Here is a 20,162-nt window from a genome sequence, read left to right on the forward strand (position 1 = left end):
AAACTGTTGATAAGCTTTTCTGATATATATGTTTTTGTAGGCAGACAGTTTTCAGACATTGCCCTTTTTTCATGTGAGCTGCATTTGTCAAAACAGTGAGCTGAGCTTAGTGCACTCAGGTCATGCCTATTATTATTCTTGGATATGCTATGGTCAGAGACAGCAAGTCATGATAGTAGCATCTGCAACCTTCTTTAATTCACATTAAATTAATAACTTTGATTTCTCATTTACCAAAGAAAAAAAGAAAAAGAGATCAATTTTTCATGCTCTACACTTTATCAATTCCATGTTCTGGCCCTAGTACCCTACTTTTTACGATTCTAATAATACTATTTTATCTTATTATAATCATGATGCCACCAAGCAAGTGCCCTATAAATTATTTAGATGTGTATACCTTAACTTTCTCCAAAACTGGTTCTCCTTAATGCAAAAGTTATCAGTTTGTGCAATGGCAAAGAGGGAGCAGATGATCAAGCCCGACTTTCTGCTGCTTGCAGTGCTTGTATTGTTCATGATGTTTCAATGCAAGGTGGCTAGCAGCAGCAGGTTTAGCTGGAGTTGTGATCCTGCATGCCAGATGGAGTTGACAAGAACAAGAAAGCTTTTAGACATGCAGCAGGAGTATTCAGGAGATGTTCCAAGCCCAGCTGATTATGATTACAATGATTTCTACAGAAGGCAAGGTGATGTTCCAAGCCCAGGAGTTGGTCACTGAAGTTAGATCAGTTAGGGTGCTGGCAGCTCTAGCTGGTTGTTGTTTTTCTCTTTCCATCTTCTTAAATTGATTTTGTTTTTCTTCCCCATATATATTTTCTCTTCTCTAATTCATCTATATATATGTTCCTTGTTAATATATATGAAGATGTATACTTCTGTGCTCTTTTTTTAATTTTTATCATGTCAGATCAGAAATCCATAGCCCAAAATAAAGTGATATATATTGAGACTGTATTACTGTTGTAGTTGAAAGCTTTACAGTCAACACATTTTATGTAATTGAGGTAAATTGAGTGGATTATTAGATTGTGATAACAGTGGCTTAGTTGTACTTCTGATGGTAAGTGATGTGGTTTTGAAAGCAGAATAGCACAATGATTTTGACACTCTGATTAAGTAACAAGCCAAGGCAAGGTTGACAAGTCCTTTTCTCCCCAGGCTTTTACATGATAGGTTTGGGCAGCCAAGGATTGTTTCCAGGGTCCAATTTACATATTCATTGAGAAGATAACATCATGGTGTGTAATTAATTCTTCCCCTACCTATTTCTTGCAGACAAAGGGATTGATGCAGATGCTTAGTTTTTACAATTATAAGGTTTGGTTTCCTGCAAATCCCATGTCCAAAACAAAGCTCAGCAGTTTTCCATCACAAGCCACACAGAGAGTACTGAGCGAATTAAAAGAGAGGAATATAAATCTAGAAAAATTTGGGACTTGGTATAGTTACTTGAACCACTTGGTGATCAAGTTTAATTGGGTTATTAACCTTGCCTCTGATTAGCATCTTATTATCATGGCATAACCATCTAGTACTGCCCCCATCATTTTTTTTTATCATCTCTCTTTGTTGGGAAGACTCTCAATACTTTCACTGAATTTTTGTCTTAATTTTTGTAAAAGTTAAAAGAGAGATAAACATTTAAAGACGGAAGGAATATGTGTTTAGTAGAGCATTTTTCTGATTTACAAACTTGTGAATAACCCTCTAAATATGCTAGACTATGCAGCTTGCTGGATATTAGTGTTTGCAACAACTTTTTCAGTGTTATCAGAAACTTATCTTGAAATCTGGTTTTGAAGGAGAAAATCAAGCTCTGAACCAGTAGCCATGAGTAATTGGCCACTAATGGCATGTCATAGAATGTGCACAACAACATTTGTACTAGTGATTCTCAATTTTGGATTTTGATTGCTTCAGGATTTTTAGAATTAATACACCGTAAGATTTGACTTAACTGATATTATGATTGAGGATGAGACTCAACTTTACCATGGGAAAAAGAAACAGAAGAAGCTAGGATTAGACTCTTTATTGTACACAAGCACTCAACCAATGTAGGCTGGATAGTGGGCAGATCGTGGCTTGGAACAGGATCAAGCAGAACAAACGTGGAGAGCTTTTCCTCGAGAGATTGTGAGATTCATTGGAAAGGACAATATCACATCTCAAATCCCTATGCTTGGCTATCTACCAGAGAAAATTCTCATTCAACCATGAAGCTCACTAGAATGAATGTATGATCATGCATGGGGAAGGCAACTTCCCATTTCCCAATTCCATGTAATGAATTAAGATGTTTGGGCTTGATTTTTTTTTGCCTGCTCAAAAACTTGACAAAAGATTTTCAACTTTGGGCTTCAAGTTTTGATTTGATCATGCAATTCGGACAGTCCAACCCCTTCAAAGATTAGAGAAAAATAGAGAAGGAAATCCCAAAAAAGGGGGGACAATAACCAGATATTTGTGATATTTGAGCCTGAGTCCTAAGTCCCACACCAACATGTCCGGGGCTGCATGATGTTGCCTGTAATAGCAGGGTCTGGCTCATTGCTAGCTCCAATTTTCAGTTTACAGTTAACCTACACCCTACCACATTTAAGCGATTTGGCCATTTAGCAAAATTGAAATTTTTGATTTGTAATTAATCCAAAGAAAGACACTTGTTAAACCAAGTTGCATTGCTTGTAGGGAAGGTTAATTTTGTTGGTACATATGCAGGAAGTAAACATATGGGCCATGGCTATTTGGTTGCAATAATAATGCCAATTATAGCTGTAGAGAAATCTAGGGAGTAATAATTGTGCATAGTTTCTTTTGGGAGCTGGACAGTTTAAACTGTTTAGGTTATTTTTGGATAGTGAACTGGAAAGGTGATCAACATTGAAAAAAACTGCAGATAAGCATTTTGTCCAATGATGGTTCTTTCCCAATTGTTGTCCTATTGTGGCTACTGAATTTGATTGCACATTTACTTGATTTAGCTCAAGATGCTGAGGTAGGTGGAAGATTGGGTAAGCTTCTTGAATTTTAGCTGTAATACTCTCTTTTGTACCAAAAAGAAAAAAATTGGGTAATGCTCTCTTGAATAAGAGGATTGTTCATACCAGGTTTTTTATCCTTGTTATTGACCATATTCTGGATTGGATGCTTCAACATGATCTCAGAGCTAGGTGCCATGCATGCTGACCATTTTTGTCTTTCATATTGCATTTTATCCTGTGATTCTTCTGTTTGTCTTATACTAAGTCATTCCAATTTATTCCACATAGGTTCCTCCATTGATTCCTATTTAAAAATTTTGAGTTGCAATCTTCAAGGGTCCTAGAAAAGGAAAAAACTTAAAGCCCAAGGTTCATGTCCTATTAGGATAGAGGTTTTTTTTTTTTTACCCTATTATCATCATCATGAGAAATAATCAATTTCTATTGACAAAAGGGAAAGTAAGGTAACTTGAAAACAGAGTGAAAACCATACGTCACCTACCAATGGAAATGCCATTGATCAGTTATTTTGATCTCAATTTTGTCAAACTTGTGCACAAGTCGAAATTGGGGACCTCCTTTAGCTTTTTATCTTTTTGTGTTTTGACTCTTTTGTCTATAACCTACTCCCAAGGAGGCTAAAGCTACCGCACTAGCAAAAGCTTCTCTCACCAGCAATTTGCATTCACTTTCTCAACCCCACCATCAATGGCTGCTAAGTTGTTGCTTTTCCACTTGTGAATGTGACTTCAAACCTTCAGAATTAATGTCTGGGGGCATAAATCATATAATGCATCAAACTCTACTGTGACAGGACAGAGTTAGACAGCTTTCAGTAGGGTTTTTTTTTTTTTTGTGTGTGTGTGTGAAATTAACATGTTAAATCTGTAACATAATCTGATGTAATTGTGAATTTAAGATTTAATTTTTTGCCGAAAAAGAATTATATATATTATGTTTTCTTAATACTTGAAGTTGATATTAGTTTGAAGGTTGCATTGAGCTTAGGGTCATGTATACCAGCAGAATCAAACTTGAATAGAACTGAAAGTTTAAAGCTTTAGAAATGGAGGTATGGTCTCGGGATGAAAATGAAGAAAGAAAGATAAAAAAAAAAAAAACATTTTTGTCCTTCAGTCCAGAGACTGCATTGCTGCTCTTGTACTCAATAATTTACATTGCAACTGAGCATGACATGGAAAAGACCAAAATCCGGAGACTAAAGTTCAAGTGCCAATATTCCCCGCTCATGTGAAGTTCCAAGTATACTAATTTTTTATACAGAAAGCATGCTCCTTTACCACATACATTTTCACATAATCAAGTATTTGTAGCTTCCCCACGTTCTCCAATCTCTTCCCAGTTTTTTTCTTTTAGTTTATGGTGAGTTTTATTCTCTTTTACTGAACAACATCCGCCATTGTCGGTTGGTAACAGCTTAAACAGCTTCTGGTATGTTCATTTAACCTTCAAATCCATCCAAAACAGCCACTCCTTGCTGTCTTCAATCCTCAAACAATAATCCAATCCTTTTCACATGCTTAATTATAAACCTTTCACTTATCAGCTGCACTAACTAAAGTTCCAAGCTTGCTCCTTCCAAAAAAAAAAAAAAAAAAAGAAGAAAGAAAGAAAGTTCCAAGCTTGTCCAGAGCTGAATGCAACAAGGGTTCCATTTGTTGGCCATTGATTTTGACAGAAGAAAACAACATAGACTCAGGTAAGTTTTCTTTATATCTGCTTATTTATTTGTTTCAATAAAGTGTTCAAGTGGAGTGCTTTTTCACCAAAGTTTGCATTTTTATTTTGTTTCGCTCTGTGTTGGATTAATGGGGTTCTATCGATCTATCTATCTACCTATATATCTATCTATCCACCATGGCGAGGTGTTACAGCTGTTTCCAGGATGAAGTTTAATATTATTGATAAAAATGGGGAGTAGGCCAACTTACAAGATAGACCCAGTAACATGATGGGAGATGATGCAATCAAAAATCTGTTTTAGCTAAAATGTTGATATGGACAAAGTGGATCTGCAAAGGGGAAGTCCCACTTAGGTGTATCAAAACAGAAAGAAAGAAAAAGGTGAGCAGGGATGAATTTGATGGTTGCAAAAAGAAGGGTTAGGAAAAGCTGGTGAGTTAGCACATGGACTGCCCATCATCTTTACCATTTTTTGTAAGGTTGAAAAACTTCTCCATGCAGTAACTTATCATTTGGGGAGGGGGTAGGGGAGGGGGAAGTAAAATAGGTTTTGTTTTCTTTCATTTGCTTTATGTGTTACCACCAGACCCCATTATTAATTCAAAAGAAAATGATAAGAGCAACTTTTCCTTTCTTTTACCTGCCACAAAAAACAGTTTCCCGGCTTTATCAAGCAAAAGAAAATGAAAGGTTTGCTAAGTTAGGTAGGAGTTTGAGAAGAGGAAGTTGGGGTGTTGTGGGGTAGAGTAATATGTTGTATTATTGATTGATATATGCCGATGAAAGCATGGTCCTTCAAATCAGCTTTATTTCCGTGGACACTTGTTTTGGTTATTGGTGTGATATGTAGTCTTGTAAATGCAACTGTCATCGAATCACGTGATTGTGCTCTCATTGCCATCAGTTGGGATTCTCTTATTTTGTTCTCTTTTCCCTGTAGAAAAGACTGGAAACTCTCTTGCATTAGCGTGGATATAAATGTTTTATGCTACAGTAAGATTGGTTTTTCTTGTTTTTGTTTTTATCGTTTCCTTCTTTGTCCTTTATGGGTTAATACTATCAGAGTTTGGTCTTTTGATTGAAAATTAAGAAACTGTGAAGTATCAGTTTCTTCCACTTTTCATCAACCAGAAAAAACAATAGAAAATAAATCTTTTATGTAAAAGAAATGCAGAGGAAATAAATGAGGGCCCTTCTGCATTTAAGGATTCTGTCTGTATAATTCTAGTGTAGTTGAGCTTCAATCCTTTTTAAGGTTCCATATATCTTCTAGTAATTGGGGTGTCACTTGGCTCCATGTTCTCTTCCTTGTTATGAGATTTTAAAGCGCTCAGTTTTCTAAGAGTTTGGTGGGGATGTTATAGAGGTATGGAAGCCATGTGGGTGAATGTGACATGTTTTTTATCTCCTCTATTTGTGGGTGTGTAAAGTAGGGATATGCGTGGATATCGTTGGAAATTTCATCCTGAAAAAAGTCCCATTAGTTTCTTTTTTCTTTCTTTCAAATTCACGGTGTTGGATTGTGGCACTTAAGCTTGGCATGCTGTTTCAGTGTTAGTCTGCAGCTAATTGTGTTCACCTGCAAGAAATTCAGGCTGAAGGTTGAGGCATAATTATCATGGATCTTGAATTTGGGAAGACCTTGGATGCTTCAAAGGTTTGTACGTTTAACTTTCAGCTTGATTGTAGGATTTTATATTTTCAAAATGTATATATCCCTCAACCATTCCAAGTTATTGGTCATTTACATTTTCTTTTTCTGGGAATAGGTAGACTTAGATTATATGGTAGAAGGATTTATGTTGCTAGTAATTGAATTACACGGCATGGGTTCAGTAACTTAGGTGACTTCCAGGAAAGTTGCTTATTGTGGAATTGTATTGCAGAAGGGTTCTTGGAAGACCGCATCGCTTTTAGCATATCAAAGCCTGGGTGTGGTTTATGGCGACCTAAGTACCTCCCCTCTTTATGTCTACAAGAGCACATTTGCTGAAGACATCCAACATTCAGAAACAAATGAAGAGATTTATGGCGTTCTATCCTTCGTCTTCTGGACTCTTACTTTACTCCCTTTATTCAAGTACGTGTTTGTGGTTCTTCGAGCAGATGACAATGGAGAGGGTAAGCCTTGAAACAATTGTGTCATTTATATCATTTAGCCATTAAATTCTAACGTTTGATGCATGATTTTGATTTTGGCAGGAGGTACTTTTGCATTGTATTCTCTTATATGCCGACATGCAAGAGTTAGCCTTCTGCCCAACAGACAGGTTGCTGATGAAGCACTCTCTACATATAAACTTGAGCACCCTCCAGAGAAAAAGAGCAGCTCAAGAGTAAAAATGTACCTTGAGAAGCACAAGGTCTTGCACACGGCTTTGTTAATCTTGGTTCTCCTTGGTACTTGTATGGTAATTGGAGACGGAGTTCTCACTCCAGCAATTTCTGGTAAACCTCTTAACAGTCAGTTGCTTAAATTGGCCATTGTTTTTCCTCAGTCACTGACTAATTAATACATTCTTGTATATGCAGTTTTCTCTGCTGTGTCTGGCCTTGAGTTATCCATGTCTAAGGAACATCACCAGTGTAAGCTCCTCAGCGTTGCTATTTTAGATCTTGTTCTCAGACTTAAAATGCATTGGAGTCTCTAATTTTATGTTGGGTCCAAACCTTCTTTCGTATTAGCTGAAAAAACCTATTTGGTGGGGTGTAAATTAGTAGAGTGCCAAAGCAAGAATGTCAGGGCAGGGTTAGTTGCTTGATTATTATATGATTTCAATTTGGATTTTGACTGATATTTCTGTTCCTTGTTGGGGAGAAAGAGAAAGAATCTGGGAGAGAGGAGTCAGGTGTTAGGCTTATGGTTTTTACTCTGGCATATTAACTTTCTTTGAACTGTGGCTATCTGTTTAAGCGAAATTGACATACTGAATTTTAGCAAAATAGATCTAAATTATTTAAAGGAGTGGCTTGGGTGCTTCCTTTCTGTCGTTTCCAGTGGTAAAATGGATAGAGAGATCCACTCGTCATTCTTGTGTAGTTAGTAAATAGATGCCAGATGGCTTGCAGGGAGCATCCACAACAAGTTGTGGTCTGGAATTACCATGTCCTGTCCTTTCCTTGTTGGTCCTATCTGTTCCTCTTCCATTCTGTTTTTGGAAATGATGCTGTTTTATAAGATTGATGGTAGGGCAAATATTGAACTTGATGAATTTGACTATTTGTGAAACAAAGTGAGAGAACAAATAAAATACTATTGAAGTTCTTAGATTCCTGAAAAGAATTGTGTACATAATCATGTTTACATGCACAATTTACAGTACCTTAAGGTGGAAAAAAAAATATTATTCTGTTGGTAAATTGTTTTACAGATAAAGAAGCATTTATTCCTCTTTCATTTCACTAGCTGTTTGATTTAATATTTTTCTAGCTTCATGCTTGAGTTTACATTCTATTTCAAAAATATGAGGGCTGTTTTCCACACTAATTGACATAGAATTTTGTTTCAGGGTTGGCTTTTGAACTACAAGCTACATTTTATAGTCTTTTACGTTCTTTCATAGTAAGGTCCTCTTGACCTTGCAAAAATTTTGTATGCCAGTTTAAAAACAGTCATTTCTATGTGAAGCTATATTTAGTTTTAGACATAAACATAGTTAATTCCAGTCTTTGCTCCAATTTGCTGCCCCTTTATCTGAAATTCACCCCCTCATTTGCAGATGCCGTTATTCCAATCACTTGCTTTATTTTGGTGTGTCTTTTTGCACTTCAACACTATGGTACACATCGGGTGGGATTTTTCTTTGCTCCAATTGTGTTAACATGGCTACTATGCATCAGTGCCCTTGGCTTATATAATATAATCCACTGGAACCCCCATGTCTATCAAGCTCTTTCTCCATATTACATGTTCAAGTTCTTGAAGAAGACAAGGAAAGGTGGATGGATGTCTTTGGGAGGCATACTGCTATGCATAACAGGTGAGTCTGGAACATACATACATATGGTTAATTTTCATGTTACTTTGTGTCCATTGTCCATCTCATTGTTGATAGGTTCAATTGTAATCTCCTTAACTCTAAATAATCCGAAGCTGGGGCATTAGTTGCTTTTTGTCCGTGTTTAAGGTTGGTTCATTGTTATGATAAGATCATTATATGACATTATTAGATAAAGTAACTTTGGAAAAGTGGAGCAACCTATTCACAAATATCATAGAGTTAACCTGCAAATGATTATCTAGGTTCTAACATTCAAAAGTTTTACTCGCATATACTCAGGCAGGATAACTATTCCTATCATTTGAGTCGAATATTTCACACGATCTAATTTGCTAGGCCCATTATGCTAGTCCACGGTTTCTATCATGAATTCTGTACTGTGTCCATTTATGTTTTAGTCTTCAAACTAAGTTATTGGTAGAACATCTGAAAGTCTTAACCTTACACATATGGATAAATAATATCTTAACCGTAAGTTTGGTTCATTGTGACAACTGACAACCGACAAATGTCAATATTCCGCTTGTTTATGCGTGCAGGCTCAGAGGCAATGTTTGCTGATCTTGGTCACTTCTCTTATGCTGCAATTCAGGTAACTCTAACATTAATCCTCTTCTAAGTGTTGATGTGATAGTAATGTCTTAACTGTTCATGTGAGTTTAGAGCTGGTTACTAAGATGAAATTTAACCCCGTCTTTTGGCAGACTGCTTTTACCTTTCTGGTTTATCCCGCCCTTATATTGGCATATATGGGCCAAGCTGCCTACTTGTCTCAACATCATCCTACGAGTTACCAGATCAGTTTCTATGTCTCGGTTCCAGGTATACATCATCTGTTTTCAAAACCAAGAAAAAATGATAGGACGCTGATGAAATAGGGACATCGAATTTCAAGTTGAGCATCCAAACCCCTTATCCTTTTTCCCCGAAGAGCTAAGAACAAGTGCAAAAGATAGAACAGTGGTTTGATAGTATAACACCATCTTACTGTTATCATGTCTACCCAGCTTAAAAGGGATTGCAAAATTACTTGCTTGGTTGCATATCTGAATTCATGGTTGTAGGCAAAAAGACTTGATTGCTTGATGTTTTTGTGTGCAGAAAGTGTGAGATGGCCTGTGCTGGTGGTGGCGATTCTCGCTTCTGTTGTGGGAAGCCAAGCAATTATTAGTGGAACATTCTCGATCATCAACCAGAGCCAATCACTTGGCTGTTTTCCTAGAGTCAAGGTTATTCACACCTCTGACAAGATACATGGCCAGATTTATATCCCTGAAATCAATTGGGTGCTCATGATCCTCTGTATTGCTGTGACTATTGGATTTAGAGACACAAAACACATGGGGAATGCATCAGGTGAAGTTACACTTCATGTGTCCCAGATAATAATTTTCTAACATTTCATTAAATATCATTTCCTTCATAACATGAAGTTCATTTTCTTATTCTCTGGAAGATTATTCAATTGGCCTCTTCCTCTTTGTTAAAGTCCAGCAGAAAATGGTTTGAGGAAGATCTTTTTATATTAGAAGAAACATAGAGAAGTTTGATGCACTACAAATTTGTTCTTATTTCTTTCAGGATTAGCAGTGATGACTGTGATGTTAGTGACGACGTGCCTCACTTCCCTGGTTATCATCCTGTGTTGGAACAAACCTCCTCTTGTAGCTCTTTCCTTTCTTCTGTTCTTTGGTTCTGTTGAGTTGCTTTACTTTTCAGCTTCACTCACCAAGTTCACAGAAGGTGCTTGGCTCCCTATTCTCCTGGCCCTTTTCCTCATGACAATCATGTTTGTATGGCATTATGCCACCATCAAGAAATATGAGTTTGATCTCCACAATAAGGTATCACTAGAATGGCTTTTAGCATTGGGTCCAAGCTTAGGAATCGTTCGAGTACCAGGCATAGGCTTAGTTTTTACTGATCTCACCTCGGGAATCCCTGCTAACTTTTCTCGTTTTGTCACTAACCTTCCTGCCTTCCACCGTGTCCTCGTCTTTGTGTGTGTGAAATCAGTACCTGTCCCCTATGTGCCCCTGGCTGAGCGTTATCTTGTAGGCCGTGTAGGTCCTGCAGCTCATCGGTCTTATAGGTGCATTGTTCGTTATGGATACCGAGATGTACACCAGGAAGTTGACTCTTTTGAATCGGAACTAATAGCCAAACTGGCTGATTTCATCCGCTATGATTGGTATCGAAGACAGCAGACTAATCCCTATACTGATGATGATGCTTCCCACTCCAATGAATCATCCAGTGAATGTAGGTTGGCTGTGATCGGGACAGTAGCATTTTCTGGCACACCAGGTTATGAGATTGAGGAAAGTGTGCAACCAGAAAGTGTCTCTGGTGGATTCTCAACAGTAGAGAGCGTAACAGATGTCATCGAAATGGAGCCTGTGGGTGCTGTCCAAAGAAGAGTTAGGTTTGCCATTGATGATGACTCTGAATCTGACACGCGGACTGATATGGAGGTGCACTTGCGAGAAGAGCTAGAAGATCTGTTGGCAGCCCAGGAAGCTGGGACTGCATTCATACTTGGGCACTCACATGTTCGAGCAAAGCAGGGATCTTCTGTTTTAAAGAGATTGGCCATTAACTTTGGCTACAATTTCTTGAGAAGGAATTGCCGGGGACCAGATGTGACACTCAAGGTGCCACCAGTATCTTTGTTAGAGGTTGGCATGGTTTATGTCGTGTAAGCGTCTGATGTAAAGTAGTTTTTGTAGCTTTATGTCAATTTGTAGATTGACCTTGGCCTGTAGAGAAAGTTATAACTTGTTTAAGAGAGATTCACCTGCTTTCATATGGTTGATGCAATACAGAATTGAAATTACTATGATGAAAGTGTATAAGTCCTAAATCTTCCATTGTTTTCCTCCCAATGGTACCAGAAGAAGACAGAGTAGTAACATTAAACAAAAAACCTGGGTTTCCTGCTGGCCATAGAATTTTTCTGAAGATATTTCTGCTTTGTTCATGTTTGACCCAAAGTGCAGAACCAAGCGGTCCTCTCAATATTAATAGTTTGGCAATGGTCCACGTATTCTTCCTTTAGCCACCAAATTTCCCAAGTCGTAGTCATGCTTACTATATATGTAGAACAAACTAAGACAGCCACACAGCATATAACTAAAGAGCCTTTCATAGCCTTGTGGAGAGCATTGTCAGTTGCAGCTTTCCTGCCAAAAGAAGCAAACCATGGGACTGAGAGCTCTTCCCTTGTCACCTTCACAAAACAGTGTCCCTCCACATGTAGGACTTCCACAACATTTTTCTACCCATAGGTTCAGTAGGAGCTCTACCTTCAGAGTTTCAGCTAAAAAAGAGAATGGTGAGAAAGAAGAGCCAAAGAAGAGCAAGCAATCTTTGTTTAGCAGTGTGACTGAGGCTCTAGATTTCTCTCAAGTTAGGTCTGTCAAGGATGCTGAGCTTTTGGGGGAGGCTAGAGAAGCCACCAAGTCGGGTGGGAGAATGTCAAGGGAACAGGTAAAACTTTCTTTTTACTAGTCTGTCATTGTTAAAGAACTGGACACTGTTCTTTTCTCTGCATTCAACCATTTTCTTTCACGTTAATTACTACTATGTAACTGGGATTCCATGTTTACTGCAGTATGGAGCTCTGAGAAGGAAAATTGGAGGAACATACAAGGATTTCTTTAAATCCTATGTTGAAGGTATGCAAATAAACTTGAGGCTTATATTGTTAAGGTTTCTGGTCTGTAGCACTTTAAATACCTTATAATGAAAATAAAGAATTAAAAAAGCAGCTTAATATCTAGGAAAGGTTTTAATAGAAGTTGAAAGAAAATGTTCTGCTTTAGGTTTCTCTACATTGAATCCTGAAACCTTGGACATGGAATAAATTCCTATCCTTATAATGAACTTGCAGTATTTTATTTCTGCAAGCCCTTGCACTAATTTTAACTTACAATAGATGTATTCTGCCTGAATTTCACAGTTTGTTTTCCTCATGCTCCCCTCCATTACCTCTATCAGAAGTTATATGATGAGAAACATTGGTCATTGATGATCTTGGGGAATCAAACTGACAAACCAATATCAGAGATTTAGGCAAAATGAATCATCACAAATTCTGGGTTTTCTTACTGATTGTGTCTAGACATAATTTGAAAGGTTTTGAAGTAATCAATGCATGCTATGTACAAAGAGTTACCGTTTTTATGACATAGTTGTAATCTCCATATCTCTTGTTGATTCATTTTCTCTATTTGTTTTTGTTTATACCAGTGGATGGAGAATATGTGGAAGAAGGATGGGTTGACAAAAGATGCAAGGTGTGCAAGAAAGATACACGGGGTGAACCAAGGCAAATAGACAATTTTGGAAGATATGTTCATGTAGCATGCTTGGAAAAGTCCAACTCAGGAAACTTCTTCACTAGATTGTTCTCAAGATAAACAGGGTAGTTTGTTTGCAATGAACTTTTGCTTTTATAGTTATTAATAGATAACAGCAATGTGGTGAAAGAGATGGAAGTGAATACTGTGTGTAGCAATGCCCCCTGGAAAACATAGATTCTCCTCCTCTTGTTAGTAAAAGGAAAATTTTCCATTGGTTTTCTGGTTTTCCCTCTTGCTCAGAATTGCAATTAGCAGGACACAACTATACATATCAATGCCAGCAAAGATATAGCATGGTTCCTTGTTCCTTGCAGGAAAATGAAGTTAAAAAAGGGGATGCAAGAACTTGTTTGTAACCATTTACCAAGCAGTGGATGCTGTCAGCTTGGTAAAAGCTGCAACTTTCTTGCATATTCTTGATATGTACTTGTCCTGCAGAAGAATAAACTAAGAAAAATATGAACCAACAACCAGAAAATGATTCTCACCTTTAACATCCATGGTTTCAGCTAGAGAAACTCTTTCAGTGCAAACATCTAACCCTTAATCAAATGTGAGCAACATGGAATTGGAACCATCTGTTTGTGGGTGGCCAAGTGCCCCATGACTTTGACATCTTTGTCAGAAACTATAAATGTAGGAGCACCAAGCAGCTCACTATTTCTCTAATCTTGAGTACAAGCTGTTCAAAGCTTAGGCTGTCCAGCTTCAATATCCAAGGGAATGGAGCTGAATTCCAGGAATTGGGAAGACAAATTTGCAAAACCATCAGCAAACAAGATTAAGAAATGTGGAGGGGAAGAAGAGAAGCTGGAGAAAGAGTAGCATGATTAGAAGCATACCAGGATACCAGAGAAGCAAGATCCCAATTTTGCAACAGATACAAGAGATTCAGTTTCTTTTAATGTGGGTGCAATTGAAACATGAATAGAAGAAATTCTCTCATTTTATACATAAATAGAGTGATTAAAGGGTTTTTTTCACATTTTTAAATAGGCATAACAATTCGTGTATTCATGTTTTAATCGTGTTGTATCAAAATTAAATTTCAATAGTTACATTAATAAATACGAATGTAACACGAATAATTAATCATATAAAAATTTAAAATAAAATGCATGAATATGTTTAATAATCGTGTAATATGACACGATGTTAAATTATATTTTATATGATATGATATGATATGATTAATATATTTATTGAAATTATAATATTATATAAAAGGGCTGAATTAACCGAACCAAGCAATGTACCCTCCAGGCCTGATTAATAGGATTTTGGACCAGCTTGAATTTCCATTGGTGAGCCACCAAACCGACCTCTAAGCCCATGTTCTCTCTTCATTTCTGTGAAATCCTGGGCCAGAGTCTAATATATTTGGGCTCTAACCCAAGCTCCTTAGGGATACCGACTTCAGTATCCTCGCATCTCAGCCTCACACAGCTCAAATGGCGGGAAGATTGGGCGGGAAAAGCTACCCACCTTCTCACTTTTAGCGCGGGAAGTGAGTTTGGCAAGTGAGGAAGTGTCAAACGAATCGGTCGATCAGATAGATAGAGAGAGATGGGCGGTCCACCGTACGATTGCGTGGCGAACCCACTGGGAGCCGTCCGATTGACATTCGAGAAGGCGATAGGGTCAGGGACCCAGACCCATCCCTCCGCCTTTGACGGCAAGGACTGGGGTGCCCTTGACCTCTTCCGCCACTTCCTCTTCCAGGAATCGGGGCTCTCCCAGGTTCCCATCCTTAATCCGAAGACTATGAGATGGGTTCAGCCCTACACTCTTGTCCGTTACCGGGGCATGATCCAGGACATGTTGGGAAATGAAATCTATGTTGGTGCTTACAAGGTAGCAAGAAGTAATCTTTTTCGATTTTCTTGCTAAAAAATTTTGTCTTTATTTATTTTGTCTATTCCTTAAGAATGTGAAGTTGATGGGTTTTGTGTTTTCTCTATTCTTGTTTTCTTGCTAAATAAAGGATGGGAATTTATGGAGGACCAACAAGTTCATGGATATTTCCCAATACCCAATGGGATCCTCTCCTGATATGTGTGTTTGGGAACGCCGTTTGCTCTACTGTGTTCCTGTAAGTTCTCTATCTCCACTTCTTTTTCTTTTTTCTTAAAGGATTTGGGAGTTAATGGTAGTGTTTTTCATGTTGATCAGGTTATACTTTATTGTACATTCATGGTTTTAAATTTTAGGGTTCATTTCTTTTTTGCTATTAATTGGTGATATACTGTGAAATTGGAACATGGTTTTCTCCATTGTCTCATGGTTCAGTAGTTATGACCTTTTTTTCAGTATTATTATTTCAAAATAAAGAAAGTAAAAACTGAGACTGTATTCTTGTTTTTCTTTTTAAAGGTTCCAGGACAGAGTTCATGGACTGAAACTTCTTGTGAAATGGATCTTAATCAAGGCATGGATCAGTCATCACAAAACAGGGGGAAGCGGCGTAGGATGGATGATGAAGATGATCCCATGGATGTGGTTGTTCCCGCTCTCCTTACTACTTATTTATTCATTTCATTGTTCATTATTCTCCCAACTGCTTGGCCTAATCTTGCAGTCCTGAAAATAGGGTAGTCTCAATGCTATATGTTCTATGAAAATTAGGTGATGGTCTTGCTTTCTGTTTGTGTTTGTTTTTGTCTCAAAATAGATAGGATTTAGATTATAAATTTGTTTAGGTGGACCATTCTTTAGTGAAGGGTATGGTATGTTATAATATGGTCGTTCAGTTAGAACATGCTTATAAATCCTTTTAGGCCATCTTTAAGATGCTTAGAACTCCTCAAAAACAATGCTAGTTCTTTGGTTCCTGTTGTATTGTGTTTTAACGTATTTGGTAGCTTACCTAATCTAATTTAGACCCTATATGTAATTACAGGTGCCTGATGATGAGATTAAAAGCTCTCCGACTACCAAGAAGATGGTAAGAAGCTATGTCTTTCATTAGTACACAGCTTTTTGGTCTTTTTTCTTTTTTTTTGGCATTATGTCTTGATGTTATCTGTTTGTTGTTTGAGCATCAGATTTGATGCAACCTAAGTGAAATTTTAAGTCTTGCTATTGTTGAGAGCCAAGAAATTTCTTATCTTCTGTAGAGATGTTATTTAGTTTGACCATTGGAGCTTAAAAATTGCTGCATTCAACTGTATGCTGTGTTGTCATCATTATTGCTGTAGTTGGATCAGTATTCGTTGATATCATATTCTCTGTACACTATTAGTTGCCTTGAATGACCCTATGAAGTTGGCATACTATTTTTACTAAAGCCAAATTCTAATCCCAAACCTTTGCAAAAATTCCTATAACTTGACATATCTTTGTCATTGCTGCATTTTTTTCATTTTACTGTCTTATCAAATTTATTTTCAGGGATTTTTTAGAATATATAAACATACAAATTTCCTTGATCAGAATTTAGATATGTAAAGAATAATAATAATAAAAAAAAGAATTTTGGACTATTTTGGGTTTGAAATAGGTTTGTTTGACAATATTTTGCCACGTCAGATAAATATAAATTGGATTTCAATTAAGCCAAATCTATGAGTTCAATTGACACATCAAAAAGAACTAAAATTGGAGGGCTAAACTACACATTGCTTGAGGGTATGAGGGTTCTTTTTTTTTTTGGAATTGTCCATAGAATTTGGTTTGAATTCCTTTTTTTTTTCTTAATGTTATCTTTACATGCTACTTCTGGAGGAAGATTTTTACTAATTGTATTTTTTTTTTATTTTTTTTTGCTAGAGAGAAGATGGATTTCCTTCCTCTTCACCAGAGTCAAGGGATTCTAAAACTGGAAGCTCTTGTACCAGCATGGCTACATTTCAATATGTTGACAAAGATTACCTTCCTTGTCTAGTAAAGGTAAATGATTTCATTTCATTGTTCCAATATACATCCAGATACACTGACAAACTAGATGAGTGAAAGTTTATTCTTCCCTTTTGAATCAAGGTTGATTATTTCTTATATTGATAATGCAGATATATGATTGTCCAGAGTCAGAGTTGAAGTTGAATGATGTTGTTGAGTTTATTGGGGTCCTCACTTTTGATTCAGAACTTGCACTTGAGAAGGATGATGAGTTATCAAACAGTTTCTATGACGATGCACTGGTGTACTTGCCCCCTAATAAGGTATTATCTGCTTCTAGCTGTGAAACATTTGAGGCTTCATTACCTGTACAGATTGTTTTAGGCCCACTAATTCTTTAACGACGAATCAGTTCAGAAATCCTTTGAGGATTATATGTATGAAAATGTAGTTTTCTGAGATTAAATCATGGAATGACCACTCTAAAAATACTCCACATTTTCAACTACCTGTATGTGTCTTATCACATTCAATTATTTTTATGATCAAGTCTTTGTAGCTTGACATGCTGTACCGTGTAGAAATTCATGATGTACATCATAAGCTTTGACTACTGCTCTGTGTATATGGCTTGCTGTAACTAAATAGTTTGATTTCTTCTTGCATTGTCTGGTTCAAAACGTGTTTAAGTTATTTTTTACCAATTCTTTCCTGTTGCAGGTCCCGCGCTTGCACTGTATTATACATAGGAAGCTTGCAGTCCATGACTTTCTGCAAGGCTTCCCAATAATGGAGGTAAATTACAGAAGTTTATGCATTGCTGCATTAATTTTCTACCTGACACTGACAAGTTTGCAGTTCAAATTTCTATTGTCTTCTCTTTGGCTTCCTCTTATTCACTTTTAATCTTTGATTCTTCCAGCCAAAGCCACATTTGGTGAAAGAGATAAGGGAAGCTCTGTTCAGGCATCTTACAGTTGTTCTTGGAAATGATGGGGTAGCTGCTCATTTCATGTTGTTGCATCTTCTATCCAAGGTAATAATGATTTCCTCCATAATTATCATTTTGTTTTCTTGTATATTATGCTGGGTGGCAGTCTCTTTTTGTGAATTTATGTATTACCTCTCAAATTCCTTTTATGAATTCTTTCCTAAAAATGTTCTTTGTCTCCTTGAGAACTCTTCTTCCCATTCCCATCTTAGCATGTGAGAAAATAACAAGGTCATTTGGACAGGTTCATGCTCGAGCAGATGATGTTGCCGTGGGGAAGCTCTCACTAAATCTAATAGGTTTAAGCAAAGAAAGTGTGTCTGTGTTTGGCACTAGACTTAGCCAAGCTGTCAAAAACCTCCTACCATTCACACATTGCATACCTCTTACGCTGGAATATCTGAATACTGCCTCTCTTGCCCCAAAAAAGGATTATCAAACAAACAGGTATCCTTGTTCATGTTCTTGTAACTAAGTTATTGCCTGCAATCAATATGAAAGCAACTAGTAACCATCAATTTCTCGGTATTTATTGATAGCTCCTCCTGCATGAAATGCAATCATAACTTTCAAAAAAAAAAAAATTCTCAGTATTTATTGATAGCTTCACATTGTAATGTTGCAGATTGATACCTGGAGTTCTGCAGCTACCTGAGGGCTCGCACTTAATGGTTGATGAAACCCAGCTAGAATCAGGAACCCTCAACTCTAATGGAATTGAGAATACAAAGTTGCTGAAAAATCTAATGGAGTTTCAGAAAGTAAGCTGTCACTGTAAAACACGTGTGCATGTTTGTGTGTAAATCTACAAGCCAGATGTTTCCAGGCATTTAATTTGCCTATTGGAAATTTTTGCGTGGTTCATCTATTGCAAGCAGTTGAAATATGTATTTTCCCCTAAAGCTACAATTATACTGGGGAAATTCTGCTGTCTGACCTCAGTTTTAAGTTGACTCATAACCAAAATGTGCTTGTTTCAGGTGGAGTATGACTTTCAGTACTATAAAATGGAAATGGCAGCGGATGTCCAGTTACTTATTTTCTCTGAGGGGAAATCTAACATTGTACCTGCTGATGTAGTCATACCTTTCCAGCCTTCTTCTCTAGGATCCTCTGAAATTCCGGTTGCAGAAGCAGTGGAAGCTTGGAGATGGTACTTGGCTACTGTTAGATCATTACCACATTCCATCGGATCAGAAATGCAGAAGGTATGACTTAGATTGACCTGATTTCTTCCAGCATGTAATTCAGTGCAATACAGTTCTCCCACCTATAATTGTTGCCTGAAAACTTGCACTGCTGCTGAAGTATTGGAACATTTTTAGTTAATTTTCCCTGATTTATGAAAATTTATTGCATTTTAAATTCAGATTCACCCGTACTTGTACTAGTTTTAAGAGAGAACCTTTATCTCTTGTATGGACTCATGGTATCTAATGATTCTTTTAGTAATCTGTTAATGTTGTTGAGCATTTGATCATTGTAGATGGTTTAGATCAATTAAATTCAGTTTGTGAGCGGAAATCTTTCAGACGTTGCTTATTATATTATTGCTAATTTTTTCTTCCTGAGGGGAGGTCTCAACCCATTTCTAATTTCTATTCTCATTGATCACAGGAGGTAGAAGATGATTTGGTCGCCGCAAGGCAAGCAGATCGGAGCTTGGGCAGTCAAGATTTTAACCGGTTAGAAACAGAGTTATTGATTATGCTGTTATTAGCATTCTATTTTCCATTCTTGATGTAACATCTAAAAATCATAAAATAAATTCGTTTTATGATTTGCAGATGGTTGACAATGGCCCGACTGGTGTCGACAAGTTTTGGTGAAACCAGTCTGTCAATGGAACATTGGCAAATGGTAAAGGAATTGGAGAGGCTGAGGATGGAGAGACTCAAGTAGAATCAAAGTCACCAGGTGGAGTCCAAAATAAAGGGTTCAGCTTGATGCTGGGTATCCATGACCAATTTTTCTTTCTTTTCTTACCCTCAAGTTCAAGAAAAGCAGGTTGCTGCAATGTCTGTGTAGGCCAATCAAATGCAATCTTCTTCAACAAACAACAGTCCCGATATCAAATGCAACTCCCTTCATTCCATAGATGTCATTGCCTACATGTTTCAATGTCAACTATCAATGTAAATGTTTTGACACTGCTAGTAATGTTTCATACATCTCATGATCAAGAATGGGAATGGAACGAAGACATCTAACTCTTTGCATTTTCGCCTCTCTGGCTTACCCAACAGACATTCATGGCACACAAAAATGCTACTAAGGA

At 37.2% G+C, this 20,162-nt stretch overlaps 3 protein-coding genes across 3 annotated transcripts; all 3 read left to right on the plus strand.

The window, feature by feature from the left end:
• Window positions 1–5,764: 5,764 nt before the first annotated feature.
• Window positions 5,765–11,555, plus strand: KT2 (potassium transporter 2). Its single transcript, XM_018129235.2, has 9 exons — window positions 5,765–6,348; window positions 6,578–6,812; window positions 6,894–7,139; window positions 7,224–7,277; window positions 8,411–8,671; window positions 9,232–9,284; window positions 9,397–9,514; window positions 9,794–10,048; window positions 10,274–11,555. Exons 1-9 carry the CDS (start codon window positions 6,310–6,312, stop codon window positions 11,392–11,394), a joined length of 2,382 nt encoding a protein of 793 aa, XP_017984724.1. The 5' UTR covers window positions 5,765–6,309; the 3' UTR covers window positions 11,395–11,555.
• A 245-nt stretch (window positions 11,556–11,800) lies between these two features.
• On the plus strand, window positions 11,801–13,282 carry LOC18587496 (potassium transporter). The gene is made up of 3 exons (XM_007011298.3): window positions 11,801–12,181; window positions 12,306–12,369; window positions 12,944–13,282. Exons 1-3 carry the CDS (start codon window positions 11,894–11,896, stop codon window positions 13,111–13,113), a joined length of 522 nt encoding a protein of 173 aa, XP_007011360.1. The 5' UTR covers window positions 11,801–11,893; the 3' UTR covers window positions 13,114–13,282.
• Window positions 13,283–14,223: 941 nt separating this feature from the next.
• On the plus strand, window positions 14,224–20,094 carry ETG1 (E2F target protein 1 (ETG1)). Its single transcript, XM_007011299.3, has 13 exons — window positions 14,224–14,910; window positions 15,041–15,148; window positions 15,430–15,555; window positions 15,956–16,000; window positions 16,825–16,944; window positions 17,064–17,216; window positions 17,614–17,688; window positions 17,816–17,929; window positions 18,129–18,331; window positions 18,510–18,645; window positions 18,865–19,092; window positions 19,502–19,569; window positions 19,672–20,094. Exons 1-13 carry the CDS (start codon window positions 14,623–14,625, stop codon window positions 19,784–19,786), a joined length of 1,779 nt encoding a protein of 592 aa, XP_007011361.1. The 5' UTR covers window positions 14,224–14,622; the 3' UTR covers window positions 19,787–20,094.
• The last annotated feature ends 68 nt before the right edge of the window (window positions 20,095–20,162 follow it).

The sequence above is a fragment of the Theobroma cacao genome, chromosome 10 (assembly GCF_053813885.1).
Source record: "Theobroma cacao isolate CCN51 chromosome 10, ASM5381388v1, whole genome shotgun sequence".
In the NCBI taxonomy this organism is placed as follows: domain Eukaryota; kingdom Viridiplantae; phylum Streptophyta; class Magnoliopsida; order Malvales; family Malvaceae; genus Theobroma; species Theobroma cacao.